At 41.0% G+C, this 25,340-nt stretch overlaps 1 protein-coding gene across 8 annotated transcripts in view; it reads left to right on the top strand.

Moving 5' to 3' along the window:
- The window catches only part of SPATS2L (spermatogenesis associated serine rich 2 like), a 157,247-nt gene that overhangs the window by 59,671 nt on the left and 72,236 nt on the right, over nucleotides 1–25,340 (top strand). For 4 of the 8 annotated variants that reach the window (XM_045508000.2, XM_010971891.3, XM_074364197.1 and 1 more), the window contains exon 3: nucleotides 14,626–14,689. In XM_045508000.2, coding sequence (XP_045363956.2) covers nucleotides 14,651–14,689 — 39 coding nt within the window. In that variant the 5' untranslated portion in view covers nucleotides 14,626–14,650. Of the gene's footprint in view, nucleotides 1–4,583; nucleotides 4,765–4,895; nucleotides 5,025–8,725; nucleotides 8,782–14,625; nucleotides 14,690–25,340 lie in introns of those variants that run through there. The other 4 variants (XM_045507999.2, XM_045508003.2, XM_045508001.2 and 1 more) reach the window with 4 other exon arrangements.

The raw sequence follows: 25,340 nt of genomic DNA, 5'->3' as shown, positions 1-25,340 counted from the left end.
TGGTGTTTCCTCAGTCCTTACCCCATGTTTCCATGAGGTGTCTAGAGTGGTCTCATTCTGCCTAGTCAGATATTGTTTGAAAGCTTGAAATGAAAAATGAAACCAAGTTAAGTCTGGCTGGTAGCCCATTGAGAAATAGATTTTTTTTTAAGTAGAGTAATTTTCAAAGACATTTTTCCTCTGTAAGACTTCCTCATTTTTAAAAGAAGCATTTAGTAAAACAACAAGAATGTCTTTTTAGTGTCTGGTTATCTCTTTTTCAAGACTGAGTTCGGTAAATTACATAATATTAGCTGTTGGTCATCTCCCAGATAAAAACCAAAGCCTAATGAAATCTTCAGTGTAATTTATGAGTTTCTTTCCTAGAGGTAAGTGAAACTCAGCTTCATAGCTTTTATTTGTTTGAGGGCCTTTAACATTAGTCAGATTAGAGCTTATGTTTTTGCAAAACTATAAGGACAAAGAATCAAGTTGAAAGGATTTTTTTAAAAAAAAAAAGATCCAGTTTTTGATTCAGTATTTCAAGAATAACAGAGAAAATAGGGTCTGGTTTCAGAACCTTGTAACCAAAACTGACAGTGGGGGCAATGGGGAATTGGGATGGGGTAGGGTTGAGAAGGAATTCTCCCATTTGCTGAAAGGAAAGTGAAACAAGGATATTATCTCTTTGCTGCATCATGAACAGGACAAGCGTATAACTGAAACCACACCATATAACACCTTTTCACATACTGCCTTCTGATGTCATCTAATTACTTACTGCCTGCTATTCTTATCTCGCTTCAAGAGCCAACCTTAAAATTACACAGTGGTACAATTAACTAAACACATTGTATCTAGCCAAGACAGATAGTGGACTCCTATTTCCACAAATATTTGTTGATTGACTTCTGCGAACTATGCAGGTGGGTTTTCTTTCTGGCCTCACATGTGACTTACTTATTTCCACCAGAGAGGTTTCAGTTTTTCTCTTTCTCTTACCTGAAATGCCATTCCCTTTCATTGCCAGTACTGCCTCAGAGCAGTGCAAGAGAGTGTCTCCCTTCAGTAGCCCTCTGTGATTAAACCCACCTAAACTAAAGCCATCTCACCCATCTAGTAGCCCTTTTTATAAACATGGTTGTAGTCATTTCAGAATGATTTAAGATTCTTATTTCTCTTGGCTCTGACATCCCCCATGTCCCACAATATACAGCCCTCAAGAATAGACATTGAGTCTTATTTCTCACAGGGACACACACGTGGATGCCCCTCCACATGCCCTGTCCACCCATGGGGAGTACACTCAGAGGACGTGTTCTGCAGCTGGATAATGAAATTTTTAGCATTAGTGAAAAACCAGACAACCCTCATTGCTTGTCTCTATCAGTCTGCCGAGAATGGGTATAAACGGGGTCAAGGCTATACGAGAGGGATTTTTTCATCAGGCAAGTATCAAAACCTAATACATTTACACCTCAAAATTGCTTTAAAGTAGATTGGATGACTAACAAAGTCTTCCAAAGGGAAATAATATATGGTATTATATTTATTTGAGAAGCCTGTACAATATTTGAACTACTGTACAAAAACTAGTTTTGATTCATTCAATCTTTAGAAAAATGATTTGGAAGAGATTAAACTACATATTGCGATGGCTTACAGACCATCATACAAGTGTTGGGTACTTTCCGAACTTCCCCCGGTGTGAGTTGAGCCATAGGGCAGGCTGGGGCTCAGAGCAAGGTGTTTGCTTTCAGGCCTTTGATTGCTGTGAACTCGAGGGGTAAGCAGGCAGGTCATGAGAAGGTTTACACAGAACCCATGGCGTGCATAAGGGTGGCAGCAACAATAAAAATCCATATCTATAGGTGGAGTATGTAATGGTGAGGTTAGTGGTTAAGTGTGTTTAATATTGTGTTGGAAACCACTTTTTTTTTTTCTCATTCCACAGAAAAGATAAATTTTCAGTCTTTCTCTTTTGGACCGAGTATAGGCTTTGATGGAAGGGAACCAGGGAGCTAGTCTAGTGACCTGGTTATCCCGAATACAAGGCTCTGAGTTAAGAAATAAAATAAGTAGGAGATGTTGGGGGAGTTACTTGGTTAAGGAGATGAGATCCATGGGGTTCAATATGGGAAGATGTGGAGGGCTTCCGTGCTCAGGATTAGACCTGGACTGAGAATGACTAAAACACTGCTGGGTTGGAGACATGGGGGGAGGAGGAGAGAGAGTGGATTGGAAGGTGTGTAAAGTGATGTGGCTAGAACAGCATTTGACAATGCTGGTTTTAACGGTGGCATTTAAAGTCATAACCCTCACAACATTGTAAACTGACTCTACTTCAATTAAAAAAATCTTTAAAAAGAATGGAAAAAATATATACAGTAGCTATTTTTATCATTAAAAAAATAAAGTGATAACCCAGTACTAGACTGTAAAAACTGGGGAATAAATTATTAAAGACTTGTTGCAACCAAGAAAGGAAAAATAAAATGAGAGGACATTTATTCCTCTTTTTCCACAAGTCTTTATTGAACATTTAAATTGTCAGAGGTACTCTGCTAGGTACTTTGGAAAAGAGAAAGGTGAAGTGGAATTTATCAGGGACAAGCTTTGTAAAAGGAAGGAATATCTCATATATATTTGAAGCACTTTTAAAGTATTTGTCAGTTTTCCCAAAACAGCATATATTTCAGGTGACAAATTTCTATTTTTGTTATAGTTAGACATTGAAATAAAATTCGCTAAGACAGTGAATATGACCTCTAGAGTTTTGAGCATATCATAAAATGGTCAAAATGAGTTTTACTATTTGTGATTGCATTAGAATAAATCCAAGGGCATTATAATCATATTAATTCTCTCTTTTATCTATCTTGATACAGTTACCTGAAATCAGCATGTATGAAAGGAGATTTAGTCATTTTTAGGCTGTTCTGTTATTAGCTCTAAGACTTTATTTGAACTTTGCTCTTCCGTGTTGTAACTGCTTCTTGTCTTCTAAAGACAAGTACTTTAGGTATGAATTCGGTCTGTAGCACACTGGCCATATCTGATAGCCCAAGGCAGGAAACTATGACCTGGCGTGGGTTTCTGAACCGTTCTACAAGGAAGAGATACTACCGTCTTGGATTTACTTCTGCTTGTGCTGAAATTTTAAGAGCATGATAAATAAATGACCCAGTGGACACAGAGCCCTGGGAGTCTACGTCTCTCAGCAATGCTGCAGGCAGGCCTTAGCAATGGGCTGCCACCCACCCAGGCCTGGAAGTGGCCTAGGCCTCCCATCAGGTGGCACTGTCCATGATGAGGGATGGGTGTATCCCGATGAGGGCAGTTTGTGGTCCGAAATTTGTGTTTCGCTGGCTAGATGCATGACTGTAACCTCTTAAGGTTTAGTTTCTCACCTGCAAAATGAGGATGGGTTGGGTAGGGGGTGAGGGTCGGGGGGAAGCGACCACATGGGCTATGGAGGAATCCAATGAGATTATTTATCTATTTACATTTATTTGATAACATGTAATGTGTGCCAAGCACTGTTTTAATCACTTTACAAATATGAACACATTTCATTCTCATGACTACCCCATGAGGTAGTTACTATAATTATTCTCAGTTTACTGATGAAGTAATGAAGGCATAGAGAGGTCAAGTAACTTGCTCAAATCCCAAAGCCAGTGAGAGGCAGAGTTGAGATTCAAACCTGGTAAATTGTAATTACCTATTTTCTATCTTAAGAAGATAAGGAAGCATCTGAATAGCAGGAAATGGACAGTGTTTCCTCTTGGTGATCATTTAGGGGCCCAGGATACGTGGTTGGTGACAGGCACAGTGATTAACACAGATGCCTCTGCCCCAGGGCTGGCTATAGGAGCTTCATGCCTGACTTTGCCCGTGGGTGGTTAGGAAGATGAGCTCTGATGGTGGGGACCAAGAGAGGCCTGACCTGAAAGAGAAAGTCGTGCCTTTCTAAGAACATGTTGAATTCGTGCGTTAGTCTGTCTTTCTTTCTTTCTTTCTTTCTTTCTTTCTTTCTTTCTTTCTTTCTTTCTTTCTCTCTTTCTCTCTTTCTCTTTCTCTCTCTCCTTCTCTCCTCTCTTTCCTTCTTTCTCTCTTTTTTCTCTTTCTCTCTTTTTTCTCTTTCTCTCTTTCTGTCTTTTCTAAATCAAACCAGCAAACAAACATATAATAGGACTAACTTGCCTGTAGGTGGTACGGGCCTGACAGGCTTCAGAAAGCCTTCTCCATCCTGCTCCGCAATAGTTCTCCCCACCCCCATGCTCCTTACACTAGCTTTTCACTGGTAAAATTCACCATGAGAACTTCATTCCTTTGGCTGAGAGCATGACCCCTAATAAAACGTAAACCCCTGGAAACAGTAATGCATTATTAATTTAGTGTACAGTTAGCCAGCAGATGCCTCCAGTGAGGTCTAGAGCCAGGAACAGGTTTTAGAATGGGGTGGGGAGAGAGAATGCCTCAGGGTGCAGTGCTCGGAATGTTTGCTAATTGACTGATCTGCTGGACTGGTGTCACTGAAAGATTAGAAGCCCTTAGCTGACTTCCATTCTCAAAAACTGACCTTTGGAATGATGACTGCAGTCCCAGCCTGTAGTCTCTTAGCCTCTGGGACAGTCTGTGTAAAGGTGGCAAGTTCGGTCTTAGAGCTATGCCTTCCGAAGACGAGAAGAAGAATGAGGAACTGGGCATTTGCTTACCAGGGGCCGGAAGGCAAAAGCACAGAGCAGTTTTACAAAAAGGAAACAAGCAGTTTCTCAGAAGGTGAGTCCCTCGGTGCCTCAGGTGGGCTGTGGCCACCAGCCCGCTGCTGGTTACTCAGCCACACCCTGATCCTGCTACGTACCGGGTTTCTGACTCCACCTGTGTCACTGTTGAGATGATTTAAATGGACGCAGGGAAAGCAAGTTGATAAAGGCGGCCAGGGCCAGGGTGGCCAGAGACAGGTCTTATGTGCCTTTTGAGAAAGGCAGTCAAGCCATGATCTAGAAGTCCTGATTTGGAACACCAGGAAACCTAAAAAAGTGAGTCGAGTTGGCAAGGCTTGGGAACAATAGTAATGGGTGGGGGAGGAGGCACAAGAGGGGCTGGTTCTCTTCTGCTGGATGTCTGGGCTCTGCCTCAGTTCCCTAGTATTTCTTTCCCACCAAATGCCAGTGCGTGTAAGTTAGTGTATCATACACTGTTTTAACAGCCAGTGCCACTGACGGATGTTTCAAGGAAGTAGGAGGGACCTGACTTTCTCTGCTACTTTGAGAAAACCACTAAATGTTTACTAGGAGAGTTCTGACTTAATGAACCAGGAATACTATGAGTTTCTTGAAACAGAGGTTTTTGAGACCAGAATATGCTCTAGAGAGATGGTGGCTTCCTTTACCAGGTGTTTATTCCATGACAAATAAGCCAGATTCCCCAGAGTTGGCTACGAACGTAGAGCTTTTGTTTGCCAGGTTTCATTGGGATTTCTCTCTGCCAGTCCAGAGCTGTAGTGCAGAACCACAATGCATGTTTTCTTTGGAGATGAATATCAGTGTTTTCTTTTAAAAGTTGCTGTAAGAACTTTAAAAAAGACTACAGCCCCACTTCCAGCCCATCCCCTCTAACTCTGAGCCTGCCTCTAACCGTCTGCTGTGCCTGATCTCTGGGGTGAGGGGTGTCGCTCTGCCCAGAGCCTTGAGCCAGGTCAAGTCCACGCCTAATTTCCTGAGTCCACACACTGATTTTCTTCCTCACCTCCTCCTTTCTGTGTTTTTGCTTACATATCTGTTTCCATCCGATGATTTAGGCCCCCCGGGGGCCGGAGCCCAGGGATCAGGAGCTCCAAGTCCAGATCTCAGCTCTGGCACTTATTAGCAATATGATTGGAGTCAGTGGCGCACCTCTGTGTTGACATTTCTTTTTCTATAAAATGACGGCTAACATACTCCAGAGGGTCTTTATGAAAATTAAAATGAATTCATACATGGGAAGTGCTGGGTATACAGTTAGAGCTCAATAAGTGTTATTTTGTCACCATTGTCAGCATTCCCCGTAGCGCCTGGCACATTGTAGATGTTCAGCAAACCTTTGTCAATCCTGAGAAGAAATGTTGCCTTTTGTATAGGAATTGCCTTTGCTGATTGAAGAGCTGAGGAAAAGGAAAGAAAGAAAGGGAAGGCGTGTTATTTCCTTTTCAGCATTCGAGGACTTTGTGTGAGGTCCTTTGATGCTCAGCGGTGTGAAGGAGAGCGGTGCTCGGCCTTTTGTCTAAACTGCTCTGGGGTTTGGGATTTGCTCAGCAGGCAGTCGGGGATGGCGGGCAAGCCAGTGTGATGTGCAGGGAGAGTGCCTATTGTGCTTGGAGAAAGTGGAATGTATTCTTCTCAGCCTCACCCGCCGCCAGCCACTTCACCTTTCCCGAGGCATCTCTGAGGATGGGCCTGTTTTAAAGACTGGAGCTGACATCATCGCATCTTAAAAGAACTGAGCATAATTGAATTGCTGATACAAGTGGGTACTTGCACCAGGCCCAGGTCACCCACATCTCTATGGAAACACATGTTTGCTTGAAAGCCCAGTAATCAGAAGCAGAGCCTTCCAGGAGCCAGCATCGGGTCACTTTTAGAAAAAGGCATCTATTTATATTCTCGAGCCGTCAGAGACCTATGAAATGAAATAATTTCAAATTAAATAGAAAAAATCAGACCGCAGATGAATGCTAATAAAGGCTGCCGGGCGCCCTCCCCCTGTGCTGGTGTGGCCCGAGATCTGCCGCGTTTATTTTTGCTGTCCTTTGCTCTTTTGCTCCCATTTGCATTCTGCTGCAGTGGGGAGGTGGTTCGACACTTTATGCAAAAATGGTTAATCTTCATTCATACGCACTTGCCGGTACTAAAATGGAAAATGCAAAACCGGGCCGGCCATAAAGTGTGCTTTGTGCTCTTTGCCAGCTCTGTATGTGCAGCGTGTACACGGGCGTCCAATCCGGATGACCGCCTCCTACACAAGCACTCGAGGCTGTTGACTAGAAGACGTTCTCTCATAAAGGTCTGAAACTTGCATCAGCACATCTTGCCCTAGATGTGCTCAAGTGATAGCCTAAGTGATTGGAAGCTTTTATCTGCCCCTGGAAGCAGGTTTTTTCAAATAAGTATTGACTGTTAATGACCTGTTTAAAGAAAACATTCAATTTTCTTTCTCCATCGCACCCCCCAAAGAACTTAGTAGGCAGTGACATTTCTAAACCAAAGGCTAACCCTGCTTTTCAAAAGAGGCAGAGACAGGGCTTTTAAATGTGGAATTTTTTTTTCCTGACATTTGCCCTTAAATGCTTTTCAGTGAAGTTGTTATAACAGTGGATTTGGTACGTTGAAGTGTCTTTGAATCAAAATGCAACCTTGAGATCTTTTTCCTCCCCTTCAAATTAAACAGAAAATTCTAGGTACAAGTCTTCATATGAAATTTGTATTTCAGTCACCATTCTCTGTTTCATTGTTTATGTGTCCTCATTCCTAATAATTAAAGCAACTTTCCTCTAAGGAGCAAGGCCCTGCACAAGAACCGTTATTAAACTGTGGGAATTAAATCACAGAAGAAAGAGCGAAAGCACTTGGAAAATGAGAGACCTCAGTAATTACAAGACCAGATAAGGAACGGCAAAGGCAGGAGTGAAAGGGAAGAGGGCACAAAACGGGAGAGAGAGAATAGTCAATGAAAAATTAAGCAACAGAAAACCTATAGGATGTTACATTTAGACAAAGTCCCAGTTTTATGGAGGGAACACTGTTTCCCACTCCAGCTGACATGAAAATGCCCCTGACTGCTTAGGGGGCTGGACAGTTAGTCCTTGACCAGTTTAAAGGTGATCTTTACAGAGAAATAGCCTAGGTTGTGGGAGACAGCACCAATGTCTTTTTTTTTTTTTTAAGCTGAATGTTCAGCTTTCAGCTACCCTATTTACTAGGTGTTCCCATCACCCCCAGGGCCCTTACAGACTTGAACACCTGACAGCTGAAAAGGACCACAGAAGTCCCATGCTCTGAGAGCATATTTCAAGGAGGGACACTAGAAGTTGACACCACACTCAGACAGACTTTGTCACAAACTATTATACCTCCCACCTTTTCTTCTAAGGACCCATTCATCTTTCCTAAAAGTCATTTACTCTCCCCTAAGAGGCCTACATCCCCTCTGCTTTCCCTGTTTTTTTTTTTTTTTTTTTTAATTTTCTTTGTTTGTTTAAAAAAATTTTTAAGGGGGAGCTAGGTTTATTTATTTATGTTTTTAATGGGGATACTGGGGATTGAACCCAGGACCTCATGTATGCTAGGCATGCGCCCTACCACTGAAACATATCCTTTCCCCCATCCCTGTTAACATGGTATTTAATCCTGAATTCTAGGCCACCTCGGGGAGTTCTTCATTTTTTCCTGGGCATCTCCCTTATGTACGTGAGGTATACATGTTAATAAACGTCTGTTTTTCTCTTACTGATCCTTCTTTTATTTACAGGGGTTCCAGCTAAGAACTCAGAAGGGCAGAGGGAAAATTATTTTTCCCTCCCCTACAACTCCAACCTCTTTTTCTGCAGCTGGAGACCTGAAGGCCTAATGCTCTGCTCTGACAATCTAGAACCTGTACTCAGGATTATTGGTGGCCACACCGACGCCTTTCCTGCATGCTCTATCAAAGCTTACCTGCCCTGTTTCCCATTCTTTCAGAACACTGTTCTCTGCTAAGGGCAAACTGATGGCAGCAGAGAATGAAATCAATTAATGTGTGAAATTGCACCTTCTTCCAGAGGTAAATAGCATACCACTAGCTGAGTAAAAATGCAAGCATCTCTTAAGAAGTTTACACAAGTTGCGAGTTTGCACTCTGGGAGACTGTAAGATGCTGTGTTTTGACTGAGAGGCTTTTTGCTTCTCCAATCATGATGCATTTCCTACCCACGAGATCAGTGCTTGATCCTTCCTCTCTGAGGCTGCCATGAGAAAATGTCTCAGGATGTGTGTGATCATAACACTGTCTGGGCTGCACCAAAATCAGATCCAGGGACACTTCAATTACTTTCATTTAGAAAGGGGGAGCAGTTAAACATTAGATCCTGGAGTGCCCGGGCAGCGTCGTAGAACCAACGAAGCAGTTTGTTGGCCGAAGGCCCACTAACTGCAGCTTTTAACACTGTCATCCAAGGGCAGAAACTGCTGGAAAACAGCCATGTCTTTATAACAGTTACATTCCCGCCCGTTCCTGTGCGAGTTTGGTGGTTTGCTCTGCAGTCTGTGTCCTCCATATATACAAAGCCCATATCACATGCCAGCCAGCCTTAGAGGACAGAGTCCGGAACCGGTTTTACTCTCCTTGCAGAGCTCTGACTGCAGTTCATAAGCTTGAGCCCCATGATTTGTTTACGATGGATTTGAGGTACGATGAGAACAATGGCTTTGGGCTCTTGAGTCCGACTGCCTGGGTTTGAGTCCTGGCCCTGCCACTCGCTGTGGGAACCTGGGTTACTTCCTGAATCTCTGTGCCTCCACTTTCACATGTATGAAATGAGGATGCTCACAATTTCTACTCTACGAGTATGTATGGCGGTTAAATGAATAAATAAATATCAAGCACTTAGTAGAGGGTCTGGCACATTCGAAGTGCTCCCTAAGTGTGCTAATTGTTATTAATAACACGTTGGTGAGAAGACCATTCCTTAACAAGGTAATTTTTAGGAAACTGTCCTCCTATTTCTCTTTCTCGGCTTCTAGAGAATCTGTTGTGCGTAGCGATGAGGATTAAGGAAAAGGCCCTTTCGTAATATTCCCAGGCTGCAGACTCTAGAGCGGTGGTTCTCCAAGTTCAGTTTGTGTGTGTCTGATGCCCCAGAGGGCGGGTTAAAACACTGACCAATGTCCCCTACTCCCAGAGCCTCTGATCGAGTCCCTCAGTGAGGGGCAGAGAATTTACATTTCAAACAAGTGCCCAGGTGCTGCTACTGCTGTGCCTCTGGGAACCCCACTTTGAGAGCCACTGCTGCAGGCCAGCACTTCCCAGTGAAGGTGTGATGTAAGCCACAGAGGCCATTTAAAATTTTCTAGTGGTCACATTAAAAAAGTAACAAGCGATGGATGAAGGTAATTTTAATGTTACATTTTATTTAACCCAACATGTCAAGTATTATCATTTAAACACACAATCGATATAAAAAAAATCTTGAGACAGTTTACATTCCTTTTTTGTAGCAAGCCTTTGAAATCCAGGGTATATTTTACATTCCCAGCACATTCTGGTTCAGACTAGCCATATTCAGATCTGGCTTTGCAGGAAAATGACCTAAGGAAGTTTCTTTTTTCAGGATTCAGCCCCCTCCCATACCAACTGGCATTCTCTATTTTTATGCTTTTATAAAGCGTGGGAAAAATGTGTATAAATGACTTGAGAAAGTGGTTAAAATCATCATTTAAAGTTTTTTCTTATGTATTTCCTCTGGTTCTCTAAATCTCATTCAAGAAGAGTGATGTCATACCTGAGAACAGGAAAGTCCGTCTAACAGCAGCAATAGGTTTCAGAGAAACAAAACTGAAACTTTATTACTGCCTGCACAATGAAACAGGAGGAAACACAGAGACTGGGAAGACAGAAAGCAATTTGGTGTTTCAATACACTGTTTTAACTCTTTATGATTTATACCATTGCATGAGAAATATGAATACATATAAATTTATATCTCTTTTAAACTCAGTTTGGTAGTTAATCCGATTGTCGTATATATTAAACTTCACTGAATTGTATTAATTAGGAAGGCTGAAACATATTTGCCAGAATTTGTACTATACAAGTTTATTTTTCAGAGAGGATATTTATCTACAAAGTAATAGAGTTTCTGACTAGCAGTAATACACATTAAGTAAGATCTTTGCCTAAGTAAGTTCAATTTGATATAATTTTACACATGAAGTGATTGGTGGTAACTAAAGTTATGGATTATTAATTTTACACTGGGGAAGTGTATAGATGATATATTGGTGATAAATTGTAAAATTCTTTTCTTTGGGATTGATATCTTTCCTAATAAGTTTTTGACTATGGACTATATATCTAGAGTGAAGTGAGACGTTAATCTGAGATTTCATAAATAAAATTTCAGTCAACAGTTTCCTTGCTCTTTATTTTTTTCTAGGATATTCATAAAATGTAGATGATATATATATGTATATTTATAATGTTATTATTGAAAGTTGACGTATGATTATAGGAAAAAAATTTCAAAAGTACCTAAGCTATTGAAATGTTGCAACAACTCCAGGACTTGTATTTCTGGTTATCTTCATTTTCTATTGATATTTGATATGCATGGAACATGTGTGTGTGGATTTGAATGGTTAGGCCTCAGTAATTGGTCTTTTCCTAGAACAGTCCTAAGTGATAATGGGAATTAGAAACCATGTTCTTTTCCAAGAAGTCAGAGATCGCTGTGCCTTTCAAGTTATATGCTAGGCTATGAGCATCAGTCAGGTCCATTGGTGATGGACCATCAAGTACGGTGACCAAGTGTGACGCGACGGAAGTAAGAGGTCTGTTGGTCCCACACATCTGTCACTCACAGCACCAGATGCTTCTCAGGTTACCCCAGGGGGTCCACAGTTATGAGGGATGGAGTTTTAAGTTGCTGAACTCTGGGCCTGTCATTTGGGAGGAGGTGACAATATGTTTCCTGGAGGAAAATTTCCATAACTGTTTAAGTTAAACAGTTAAGGTTCAGATTAAATGGATCTGACTGTCCAGATAGAAGGAAAAGTTCCTTAACTATTTAAATTAAACAATTAAGATTCAAATTAAGTAGATCTGACTGTCCAGATACAGTTCATAGCAGAGAACAGAATCCCAGGAGAATAGGAGTTCAGCACAGTTTCACTTTCATCGAGGTGAGGGAGTCAGAGGAAAGGCGATGAGCCTGTGACACCATGCCAGGGCAAAGTGTGCTTCTGAATATTCTGGAAGGGCTAGTGTCAGTCCAAGGTGTGGACTTTCGACAAGGACCTTTGACTCACTGAAGATCAGCCTCATGTTTGTCTTTATTAATAGACCCCAATTTAACTGTCTAGCCACTTAAGCTCTTAATTCTTTAAGGCAAGTCATATTTATGTTCTGTTTAGACTGCAATCTTTCATCGAGTTTCCATAACTGGAGGTGTAGCTGATTTCACAATCTCCCTGTTATATACCAGCCAGCAGAAAGTCTTGATGTGCAAAGAGCATTGACTCCACCTGGAAGAGGGGGTCTGTGGAGGCAGCCCTCCACACAGGAAAAAAAATTTGGTGGAGTAAAATGGGCAAAGAACAGCTCCCTACAAGTTATTTTTATCTTATCTTCCCACCTGAGAAATCTGTAATAGCTCCATTCTACCCTCTTGGCCAGCCTTTTCCTTCTACTCCCCCCTCCAAATTGTAATTCATCTTATTGGCATCACTACCGAAGAAGAGTCTTCCTTGATTTAGATGCCGAGGCCAGTGAGAAAGGGAATCCCAAGAAAATAAATATATTCCCATGGTTATAGTTCACCATTCAGTACTGCCACTTACTCAGATCGCAGAAATTTTCTGTCCTCAGTGGAATTCCTCCCTGAATCCTCCGTGGTTTTATACTTTAGAAAATGCTAGACATCAAAGCAAAGCAAAAACAAAACCCTTTTTCTATCAGATTTCACACATCCATAATGGCAAGAGTAGATGGGTCCAGAAGACTTAGCTAATCTAGTCTAATGAAAGGAATCATGGCTCACAGATTCATCCTAACAAAGAGCACCAAGACCAGCCGTCTCCTTTGAGCCTCCCTAGCTCCGTCGTTGCAACTGTTTCTCTTTCCCTCCCTCTCCCATCCTCATTCTCTCACACACTCATACAAACGTATCATATGCAGAAAAGTCCATATGTATGCAGTGTATGTTTACATAATGCCAAAACTTCCATTTGAATAAGAAAATCAACTATTCAAATATCTTCAAATATCGTGCTTGTAGACCATCTTGCAGGCATGGTGATGACTGATCAAAGGTTTCACTTTTCATCCATGGCTGGTAACGAAAACACCAGATTATTTGTTCTTGCAATTCACATACCATCTCTAGTCACTGTTACTGATATCAGAAAATGATCCTATTTTCTTTTACTAATAACTCTCAGGGTCAAGAATAAATGATAGAATGAAAGTCAGTTATTACTTGTCAGCTAGCATTATTTACTTTTGCCCTTATGCCAAGGCAGAGGATATAGAATTTACCATCTGGAAGAGTTACATAGACTGGAGGTGTATCCAATGGGATGGGCACTCTTTGCAGAGCATGTGAGAAGGAGATATGTTTCCGGGGATCGAGTATGCAGCGTCTCCCCCCACTACTGTGCCCAGTTGCATGTGTCAGTGACAATACAATTTAGAAACTAGTAAAAATCAAATTTTACACTGTTTCTAATATTTGATAATAGATAATAGTACATGGATTCATCTTTGAGTGGTAATAAAGTTAAGATTATATATTGCCAGCTTTCATCCTGAATCAACAAAAGGTAATGGATCTGAATTTATACTTTATTTAAGACCTGGGCTTAAAAGAAAATGGTGAGGGGAATTGTTATCCCTGAAATATATCAACTCTAAATACACTTTTTGTAGCAAAAGCCAAAAAGAATATAAGAAAGGGTTTCAGTGGTTCTTGACTGACAAAAAGCATTAAAGATGCAAGTAGGTAGCATATTGATGTGTTGGCCTGTTTAGCTGCTAATTTCTGAACCAATCCGTTTTCCCATTGTAAATCATTTATGCTCTATTTCAAAAAGAGATTGAAACTATTAAAGACTGAAGATCTATCTTCTATAATAATGGTAAAAGATTTAGGGACCAGATGAAAAGAAAGAAGACTCCACAGCTTAGTGTTAAGAATACGGATCTTCTCAGAGTGGGCCACTTCTCAAAGAAGATTGGACACCAAAGGCTGAAAACCAAAAGAATTTAGGGAAACAGAAAGATTATGGGCAATTTTAGGAGTCCATTTGAGACTAGAGATCCTGAATTTATGGTCATTAAAAACATGGTAAAGGTATATATGTGTTGATCTGGAAGGATGTTCATATGTTGATGAGTGAAAACGCAAGTTTAAAAACGGTTGTTTCGGGTTTCTTATGTTTTAATCTGGAACCGTTTCTCCTGTTTCTTCCTGGAGTGCTTTCATGTAGTTACATCCATGCAGGATGGATGTTATATTGGCTCGAGAATAATAAAGCATTGGAAATATAAGGATTATGATGACTGTGCTTAGTTAAAATAGGTACACTTTTCCTCCACTCACTGTTTTTGACCACCTTTCTTTTACATAATAAGAAACACAGTTTGGGTCCATATCCATCTGTCTTTGTCATCTTCCATGTTAGTACAGTATGAATAAAAGATTTTACATTGGCATCTGGAGTTATCATAACATGCTTTTAGAACATATCTAAGACAAGTGCTTAGCTTGAAAGTATTTTTATATTCTAAAATGGTATTTATGATTATGGCTGAATGAAATTGTTTACTATGTTGTAAGAGAGCATAAAATAACATATGGAAAAATCAATTTTAAAACTTTAAAGTTAATCTTTTTTTTTCCTTCTTTTGTAGGGCTTTTTATTCCACTAGAAGCAAGATGGCTGAACTCAATACTCATGTGAATGTCAAGGAAAAGGTATGATATAATTACACATCGGCTTGCAGAAACTCCAGACTGGATAATGTAGTCTCTAGCTAGTGAAAACTCAATTATAATAGAAAAAGGGGGAAATGGTGTGGGGGGATACATAGTAAGTTTGACACACTAGAAAACCACTCCCCAGAATCCTAAGTAGCATTTCCTGAATATGTGTTTAGCACATTACATTCATTTTCTCATGTAATCTTCACCATAACCCCATGAAGTTATTCTCATTTTATGGAGGAGAGAATTGAGACACAGAGAAGGTAAGTCCTTTGCCTAAGTTCATAGAGCTGGTCAGTAACAGAGCTGGGATTTGAACCTAGGAGTTCCATTCTGCAGTTCACACTCTTAACCACCGTACTGGTTACATCTGAGAGCTAGGCTATTATGTTACATCTCCAGAAATTTCCTCATATAGAGACATCCAAAGCATTACCTGGGGGTCATGCTGAATACCTTGACAGTTTCTTTCAGCACTGAGAGTTCATGACTCTGAAAATCTCCCCTCCTCATTATTTGTTGGAGGCTGATGACACTTCACAGACCTTGCAAGTCCTGTCGTCCTCTGTGAGTTTCCTCCACTATGGTCACAAGCCCTCACCTGCCATATGTGCTCCCTTGCACTGTTAGCTCTTAATGATCATAACAGTAGATCACATGAGACCATGGAGGTAAATTTGTCATCTGGCAACAGGGGAGCTGAGGTCCTAGAAGAGATGTGTCCGTGGTTGCACAGCAGAGTGGGAGACCCTCAGCTGCAGCTCGCTCCAACCTCCCGCAGGCCCCCTCACCTCCGCTAGGCTGTAAACTGCCCGGGGGCAGGGCTTGGTCTTTCCTTTCTTTGTATCCCCCACAGTACCTAACATGCAGGGTGAGTGATGAAAGTGGTAACATTGCTGGAATCCTTAGTAATCTTTCTTTCATTTAGCCAAGATCTATCAGACTCCTGCATTGTCCCAAACACTGTTCTAGATGCTGGAGATATGGCACTGAACCTGTGGCTGAGGGTCCTGCTCCCACAGTGCTCGCTGTTAAGGGCAGAGAAACAGAGAGTAAACATGAAAACGTATAAATGAGCATGATCATTTCAGATAGTGGTAACCATGATGCAGCAGGGTGGCAGCAGGAGGTGGCTACCTTAGATGCAGTTGGTCGGGGCAGCCCTCCCAAAGGAGGTGATATTTGAGCTAAGGTAAAGAAAACAGGAAAGGAACACCATGCAGAGATCCCAGGGCAGGGCTTTCCAGGTAGAGAAGCATAAGCAGACGCCTGAGGTGCACTGAAGTCCAATGTGGTTGAAGAACGAGTGGCCAGCGTGTGTCCGGAGTGTGGTAGGCAGAGGATGGTGTGGGCGCTGAGATCGGAGAGTGTGGCAGGAGCCAGTGCTGGTAGAAAATCGGCCTGTCACCTGCCTTCCTCAGCCTCCACAGGATCCACGAGGGGAAGATAGGGTTTCACGAAGTTGGATGAGAAAAAATGCATTTTCATCTTTACTCTTGTCTAAATCGAAGTGAGCATTTCCTTCAATCATGAATCTAGGCCAAGGGGAGAAAAAAACAGCCCACGGGAGTAGCAGGGGTACCTGTGACTTTCACAGCTAGAAATCACAGATCTCTTTATTTCAAATTACATTTGTTGCAGACATCCTGAAATGGTGTTTGTTCAGCACTGCTTCAAAATTACTGTAGTTACAGAGCCTGCCATTACATCGTGTTACCTGATATTGATAGAGAGGACCGTATATTACTGTAGCATAATTTTTTATTAATATTTTAACTTTATTTTAGTATAAGTGGTTTCCTCTGTAATCATATTATTTTATTTAAAAATTATTCTGAGAAGGTCTGTGCCCCAAAAGGTTTAGAGCCATAAGAGAGCCAGGTAGGGTTTTATTCAAAGAGCAGAAGTAGCTGCTGAAAGGTGTTAAGTAAGCAGGAGCGTGACTTGGTACGATATATTTTTAAAAGCTCCCCTAGCTTTGTCAGCTACTGTGCTGCCTGTTTTCTAGTCTTCATATTAAATCACTTTGTTGTTTGATGAGGACACAGAGGCTTGAAGTAAAATGATTTGGTCAAAGTCAGACTCTCAGGGAATGTGAAGGAGCCGGGATTGAAACTCAGGTTCTGTCTGTTCTAAAGCCTGTGCTCTTTCCACTACAGTACTGCCTCCCGGAGTTTTCCACCAAAATAACCCCAGGGCACAGAAGAACAAACTTGCTACCCCAGGTCTCTGGGGACATGCTCAAAACCAACTTCCGCATACCATTTCTTTGTAGTCTTAACGTGTTATCTTTAACGTTGCTGCAAACATTTTACCCATTATATTCTGTAATATAGTCCATATATTATTTTAAGACAAAACTGTTTTCACTTATTGACCATTGAGCAAACAATAGCAGAAATCCTTGCCCCCTTTATAGCATGGCTTCATATTCTCCATGACTCACAGTCATGCACTTGGGAGAGACTGTGTGTTCCCCAAGTTGAGAAGCCAGGCCCGGCACCAGTGCTGACCAAAGATTGGGCCCTTTCCAAATGTCTGTTTATGGGTGGGTTGAACAGCTCCTAAAGTTGGGTTATGGGAAGGAAAAGCACTTTCAAGAATCACAGTCATAGTAATTGATTCCTTGCAAAGCATGGCAAGTGGACAGACCAGTCTGGTAGGCTCAGAAGACAGAATGTCTTATTCAAAACAGAGGTGGCTTCGAGCCAGCAAGGGGAAGGAGGCTGCCCCGTCAGCACGCATACCACAGAGTCACTGTGAACACTCCATGCATTCGCTTAGGCCCACATTCACCCACTTGTTATGACCAACATCACGTTACACATTGAAGAGGAACAGTAGATGGTGTTTCTGCCATTGCACTTCAGTAACTTATCAAAATGTTGGCATTATTTTGAAAGAGGGTGATGTTTAAGCTGTAAATATTATCAATCTGCATGACAGTGAAAGTAAAGCTCCTCTAACTCAGTGAGTAAATTCCATCTTCCCGTATCAAAAGGTTAATAAATTTCTCAGCTCAATAAAATAAATCTTAATAAACAGAAAATTCTGATCATTTGTAATTTTCCATTGATTTATTTTTGTACCTTTATTTCTTTAGTTATTAGCTTTTATGGCCTTTTCATGATTAGTTTGTTTCCCAATCTGTCACACAGCAATGACATTTTAGTTCGGAAAATTAAGAATAATAACAACTGTTATGTCTTAAATTATAAATGATAAGCTTTTAGAGATGTGAGAACAGATTTGTGAGTGTTTTTACACAGTATCTAGTCAAGCACTGTGGGAAATTAAATACTTAGTAAAAGTCTTGCAGGAAATGAGCTCATCAGTTATCTCTAGTGGGTCCCCTGTTGGGTGAATTGGAAAGGAGGTGCACGGGTGGTGGAATCATTTCTGTCCTCAGGCGGCTTTTCGTCCAAAGACATAACCTAAGGTCTAATACTCAAGACAACAGAAATTTACTATTGCCACTCTTTGTGACTGTTTATCTTTAAGTGCCTTTATATTATTGGATTATACCTGAAAGGATTTAAACTGGAAATTTTGTTCGAAGTCAAAGTTGAGTCTCCTTAGCGTGACATTCATCCTCTGTGTGATCTCACCCTGACTCCTTTTCTACCTCTGTAGCTTCTTCTCCACTCTCTCCCTTCAACGCAGCACCAGTGTCTCTGCCTCCAGGCCTTTACAAAGGCAGTTTCCTGTCTCTGGGACGTCCTCCCCAGGGACCTGCCCCTCACTCACCTTCCTTTTAGGAACCCTTTCGGAGGCCTCCTTTGTCCGCCCTCCTGCCCCTCCCGAGTGAGTTGTCCTCCCTCTGTTCTCCCCTGTGCTTCGGTAGGCTTCCCTGCTGTCTGCACTACAGCCGTTATCCCCTGTACTGTGACTGTTAGTTGTCTGTCTCCCCAAGTGAGATTGTATGCTCCTGGGGGCAGGGACTGGGCCTTTCTCATCCTCATATTCTTGAGTCTGACACATAGTTGACCCCTAGTTCGAGTTAGATAAACGAATGGATAACAAATGAATGAACATGCCTGCTTGAAGAGTGACATTCTTTAGAGACTACATTTCTTATTCACGATATTTTGCCAAACCTCCAGCCTTCTTAGAAACTGAAGTGTAGGTTAATGGAAATGTCATCTCATTTTAGTACTCTTCTTGCTATTAAATAAAGCAAGTTTTAAGTTGCTTCTCAAAACAAGCTTAGGCTATTTAGGTTGACTACCCATGGTTCTGCAGAAAAGCAACATCTTTATGAGATGATTATCAAACAGAGGTAGGTGGTCTCAGGTGGGTCTCAGGAATAACAAATCAAGTCCTTTGGTGAGTTATATCCCACAGTAAGAAAGAAAGAAAGAAAGAGAAAAAGAAAAAGGAAGAAAAAAAATCTCTATATCTCACTTTATTAAACAAAGATACCAGAACAAAATTTTTAGGCTAATCAGGGACCTTATATTCAGGGCCAATTCACTTTTTACAGCTCTTTTCTAAATAACATATTTTTTAAAATAGCAATTTAACACTAGAAACTCATAGATGAGTTAAGCATAGAGCTCAGTGGTGACTATTACATTATTGCTCATATGAAACACTAGGGTACCAAGCTAAATTGATTTATTAAATTTTAGATATAATTCTCAACTGAATAAGAAAAGATTATTGGAACTGGCATACACAAAATAACATCTCTGGTCAGATGTTTTCATATATTATTATAAATCAGTTTAAATAGAATATATTTCAGCAGTGCATTCAGGTGATAGAAAGCCAAGGAGATCCTTGTTTGTAAAATGGGATTACAAATGGAGTTACAAAATAATAGTGCTGAAAGTCCAGTTATGGACTGATAACTAATTCCAACCAAAAAAGTGATCCTTAAGCCACTTTGAGGAACCAAGTATGCCGTCCCATTTTATTTGTTTATTTCTCATGTAACTGTCTTGAGCTATGTTTTACAAAGTACTGAAATATGGGTCAAGTCTTTATGCAGGGGAGTATTGTCAGAAAAACCCAAGAGTTTGATTAAAGAGCTTTTAACAGGACCAGAGAAAGTACAGAAAAAAGTCCATCCTCATACATCTTTAAAATATTAACTCCATTTAAGAAGGAACTCATTTCATGGAACGCGGGACAAGTTTTAATGATGTGCAGTTGTTTTTAAAGACCAAACCATGCAAGCTTTGGAGCAAATCTTAATTTCATAATTTTGTAAGAGTGTTTAGGTCAGTTTTACCCAGTCCTTAGATTCAAACAGCAAAAACACAAACCACACACACAGCTTTTTGGTTTCACCACGGATACGTTTTTGTCATCCTTTTCTCATAGGAAAGGGTCGTTAACATTTCCCTTTCAAAGAAAGGAGAAACATTGACAATAGTTACTGCCTAATGCTTATGTACAGAACTGCTGTTGTTGTTGCTTGGCAACTGGAAGAGATTTGACAAGGAGTCTAAAGGAACTGAATGAATAAATGGAAATGTCAGCATCAGTTTCAGGGGATAAGAAGAAATTTACTATTGCAGAATTAGCATCACATTGCTTTTTTACAGGCTACACAATTGGAATTCACAGTGTTTCTGTTCTGCTTCTCCCGCCCCCTCTCCTTCCAGTCTTTTATCTTAGTCCCTTTTGCACCGTGGCTGAGAGGTATATACCAGATGGATGGTTAAGGCTAAACAATACAGGAGCATGTCAAAAATTAAAATTTCCTTTGGTGGCAGGAAAAAAGTTACCTCTGTTGGCAGTCCCTTGGAATTTATGGGTACTTTACCAATAATCTAGTTATTTTTCACAATGATCCTTTGTATTAAATTATCCAGTTTTTACAAATTTTTTAAAAAAATGATAAGGCTTCAGTGGTTCCTTCTTTTCTGACCTTGAGCATTAAAAATCTGTCCAGATGGATTAGATAGGTAGGGAGGTAGATTGATTGAGTCCATGCTTGAAAGTATACTGCTTGTATTACTATTATTATTAAAACCACTTTTTCTCTGTAAGTGATTTCTCCACTACTTGATTACAAGTTCCGTATAAGCACAGACGTACTTGTAATTTGTCTGTGTACTCGGTAGCTCCTGTAGTAGTAATAAAATAGACTCTATGCCCCCTCAAATATTTGCTAATTAGTATTTAGTTAAATAACCGAGCCAAGATTCTATAATGGCGATTCTCAGTAGGAAGGAAGGAGAAGGTAGTGGAGCGCACCTCCCTGCATTGGGACAAACATTAGAACGTCAGTAGGGAGAAGACGGGAACAATTAGAAAGAGCATATTTGTGTTCGTTGGAGTCCTCCAAGAGCTGAGGCCAAGATGGGATTAGATGAGCAAGAGATTTCTGAGGGGTGGGAAGCAGGGGAAGCAGGTGCCCGCAAAGAGAAAAGGAAGGAAGTATGTGCAAGCAGGAGAGTCTACAGACGCACATGCAGGTCTGCCATCTTTGAAAGGAGGATAAGAAAAGAAAACTGGGTAGGAAAAGTCTCCACTTACAGTGCAATTCTAAGAAAGTTTGCACAGGTTGATGGGAGTCCTCCAGTCCCCCACCTGGGGGGCTTCCGTATCCCTCAGAAACGAGCTGTCACTGGCACTCCACCACCTGAGCCATTGACTGGCTGCATCCTAGGGGAGTGTGGCTTGGGTGGACCCAGAGGGACAGTAGCTGGACTGTCAGTCAGCTCTGCTTTCAGCAGTGGGAGATTTCTGTGGCCGCCACAGTATTTGAGACTGTAACAAAATTTTATGTTGAAAAAGGAAATTGAAATAACTACTTTGGAATTCAGTCATGTAAGAGAAAAGCATGAGGTTTATATGTTTAGTGGGAAGAATTATTTAAAATTTTGAGAACCACTGTTAATTAATAAATTAGAATGCAAACTCTAGAGTTTCCCTTCTCTTAGCAAACTGAGCCATTCTGCCGCTCGTGCAGGGAGTCCTCTCGACTTCTAGGGCAAAGGATGACTTAAAAGTCTTATTTTCTATTAACAGTATACTCTATTTCTAACTAGACTTAGGAAAACAAAGGGACACATTAACTTTACTGAAAAACTGTATGTCCTTGATGCATTGTGTAACCCCTCTGAGCTTCGGTGTCGTTATCTGCCAAATGAGGGATCATTTTTATGTGGAGGATCTCCAAAACCCTTTCCAGCTCTAATATTGGATGAATCCATGATCTTTTCCACTTCATAGGCACTGTAAAAGATCAAAAAGGGGACTGTACCACGGACCAGAGAACCTGAGGGCAGCCTTAGCCCTGATTCTAATCAGCTGCCACAGTTTGAATGTGGTACACAAACTCTCTGTACTCAGTTTCTTGTTAAAAAAAAAAAATGGGAATTTGATCTATGGCTCACTGGTACAGCATTTCTGATGCCATCCGGTCTGTGGACACTTTAGAAATCTGCTACTCCATTCTTGCAGATAATTATCAATAAAAATGTCCTGGAATGATGATCGAGGAGCAATGATACAACTTAAAGTTAACGTTTTTCTTTTTTTATTATGTTAAGAGCCTTTAACATGAGCTCTACGCTCGTTAAGTGTACACTGCAGTCTTGTTAGCTACAGCACAGTGTTGCCCAGAAGATTTCTAGAACTTAATCAGCTTGCACAACTGAAACTTTATACCCGTTGAACAGCAACTCCCCGTTTCCTTTCTCCTCTAGCTGCTGGCAACCGCTACTCTTACTCTCTGCTTCTGAAAGTTTGACTGTTTTCAATACCTCGTGTAAGTGGACTCATGCAGTCATTGTCCTGTGTCTGGCTTATTTCACTCAGCATAATGTCCTCAAGGTTTGTCCATGTTGTTGCGTGTGACAGGATTTCCTGCTTTTTAAAGGCTGAGCAGTATTCCCTGGTGTGTCCGTGCCACATTTTCTTTACCCACTCATCCATCCATGGACATGTGCTAATGTTTGTTTGACGTTTTTATTGGCTCAAATTGTGGCTCTAGCTCTTCTCCTAAGGCTAAATACACAAACTAGTTTTAACTCTTTTTACTGCCTTTAGAGAAAAAGCCAACCAAACTCATAAAAATCACTGGGAAAACAAGATCTGGTCAGAAAGATCTTAATTTTTCCTGATGTTTAAAGCAGCATGCCCTTTTGAAATTGGTCAAACCAGTTAGAATAAAAAATGGTTTGTGGGTGAACAAATACACTTCCCCTGGAGAGTGTCCCTGGTTTCCATGGTGGTGAGACCCCTCCTAGTTTCACGCTACAGTGAAGAAATATCCAAGATTGATATAATTTAGAGGTTAAATTTACTCCTTTGTCTTGCTGTTGACTAAGTGGTAACCAACTCCTTTATTTGGTATTGATTAAAGGGTAATAGTGACTTGTACCTTCATAATACTCTTTATCTGAAAAGTTCTGTGAATGAGCGGGGTGGTGGGGGAAACCCACAGGGAGTGATGTCAATAATTAGCTCCTCCACTCCAAGTGGAAATCTTAAATTCCAAAGAAGGTGAGGAAAGATTTGTATTGAATATTGTAAGTTAGAAGAAGAAAATAAATTAAAAAGATCTTACTTTTCTATGCTGATAAAAATGCCAAAAACAAAATACCTTGTGAAAAGAAAATTCCCTGTTTCTTTTTGTCTTCACTGATAAATCCAAATATGGATTTCATCAGAGAAAGTAGTTAAACTAAACAGAATATTTACCTGAGTCCTAATGCTGTGTGGTTGCAAAAGGCTGGCTGAAAACAGACTTCTGGTGGACTCAGGGGCTCACCCTATCCTAAATTATGTGCAGGTCTAACTGGTAGTTCTGGGAACACATAAGGAAGAGTAAAGCGCAGTTACAGAAAACATGCAGGTATACACTGAATACATGCTAGTAGCTAAGTGGGTGAAACGAAGTGTGTACTAAGCCCATTGCCTGTCTCAATATAGATTAGAAGGGTGGCTGCTATTAATAGCAACCGTTTGAGACATACCTTCCACCTACACATACCAGATTAAAGGTGAGAATTCTGATGTGAGAAATGTATCATGGACTAAATTAAAAGATTTAAGACACTATCTGATTTTAATTTTATTATCTTTTTATGTAGGAGAAAAGTCCATTTGAGTATCTCTTGCTCTACAACCAATCAACTTACCAGGCTTTTTTCTAGGAATTAAAGAAGTTATAACTTCTTTAAGCTATCAGTTTTCACTTAGAATTATAACCATTATATTAATTTGTCTTTTCTCTCTCTCTCTCTCAAATGCTCAGTGACTTGAGAAATTATAGACCCTGAATTGATGGAAAGATGTCTGGGTTGTTGTTGTTTTGATCCTTTTAGGCAGATTGGGTTCTCCAGTGACTAGAACAAAGTCTCCCCCATTAAGAGGTGGGGTCTGTGTTCCTCCCCTTAAAACTGCTTAGGCTTTTGGAACTGGTTGACCAGGAGAGTGAAAGGAAGCAACTCTATGTGACTTTCATGGTGGGGTGACTCAAAGCTTCTCCCTCACCAGTTGGGACACTTGTGTTGGGACTCTGAGCTGCTGTGTAAATAACCTGGCCCCTATGCTGTGAAGAAGCCCAGACTAGCCTATAAGGACCACACGGAGAAAAGCTGAGAGTAATACATGGAGAGAGAGTGAGATGGCTCGCCAGACCCTGGCTGCACCAGAACCTCCCTCCCCCACTACACCAGCTTCTCTGTCTGTGTGAGAGACCCCCAGGTAGATGCACTCCACTGAAGTCTTCTATTCCTGCCACACCAACATTGAAAGCTTACAGTTGATTCTTGTTTTAAACCACAAAGTTTTAGAGTGATGTGTTTTGCAGGAGTAAGTAACTGGTATACCCTCTCAAGCAGTAAAACTCTTCTAAACTAGAACTGATACTTTTAAAATTACAATGTGACAAAAATAATGGACAAGTGTGGATGAGTAGACAGTACACTCAGGTAAATTAGTTGATAGGTGAGCAGTTATACCTAAAGAGAGGTCTGTCCTAGCCCCCTTCTTTTCTTTTCTCCTCCTTCCACACCATCCCTTTTCTCTCTATGCCTTCTTCCCTTTTATCTCTTATGCGTGATTCTTAATTCTGGATGGACATTAGAACCACTAGGAAAACTTTAAAGAATGATCACTATCCAGGTGCATATTTAATTGTTTGAGGTGGGATCCGGGTGCAGGTATATTTGAACCTCACCAGGTGATCACAGTTTGCCGCCAGGGCTGAGAACCACTGTTTGAGGCTGACAGTGCCCACATCTGTTTCTTTGGCTCAGTTCTTCCTTGGAGCTGCAGATTCATAGATTCGACTGCTCTCCAGGCCTCTGGATGTGGATGCCTCCCAGACCCCGAAGCAGAGCGCTTCACCTTCACCACTACTCCTTTTCTCAGGAAATGACACCACAATCCACATAAATACTCAAGCCAGACACCTGGAAGTCATCCAGATTCCTTCGTCTTCCTCACTCCTTGCATCTAGTTAAACACACATCAGTCACTTCCTTCCATGGAATCTATGAGTCATTCTCTCCACTGCTCCGTCTTGGTCTGCTCTCTCTCCCCGATGTCGCATCAGAATCCTAACTAACATTCATTTAATCTCCTCCAAGTCATCCACATAGAAATCACAGTGACCTTCTTAAATATGCAAATATCACCCTCCTCCTCTGAGTAAATGCCTCCAGTGACTACCTTT

Source organism: Camelus bactrianus, chromosome 5 (genome assembly GCF_048773025.1).
Source record: "Camelus bactrianus isolate YW-2024 breed Bactrian camel chromosome 5, ASM4877302v1, whole genome shotgun sequence".
Taxonomy (NCBI): Eukaryota; Metazoa; Chordata; class Mammalia; order Artiodactyla; family Camelidae; genus Camelus; species Camelus bactrianus.
The sequence above is the reverse complement of the archived record's forward strand: the minus strand, read 5'-3'. Positions and strand labels throughout refer to the sequence as shown.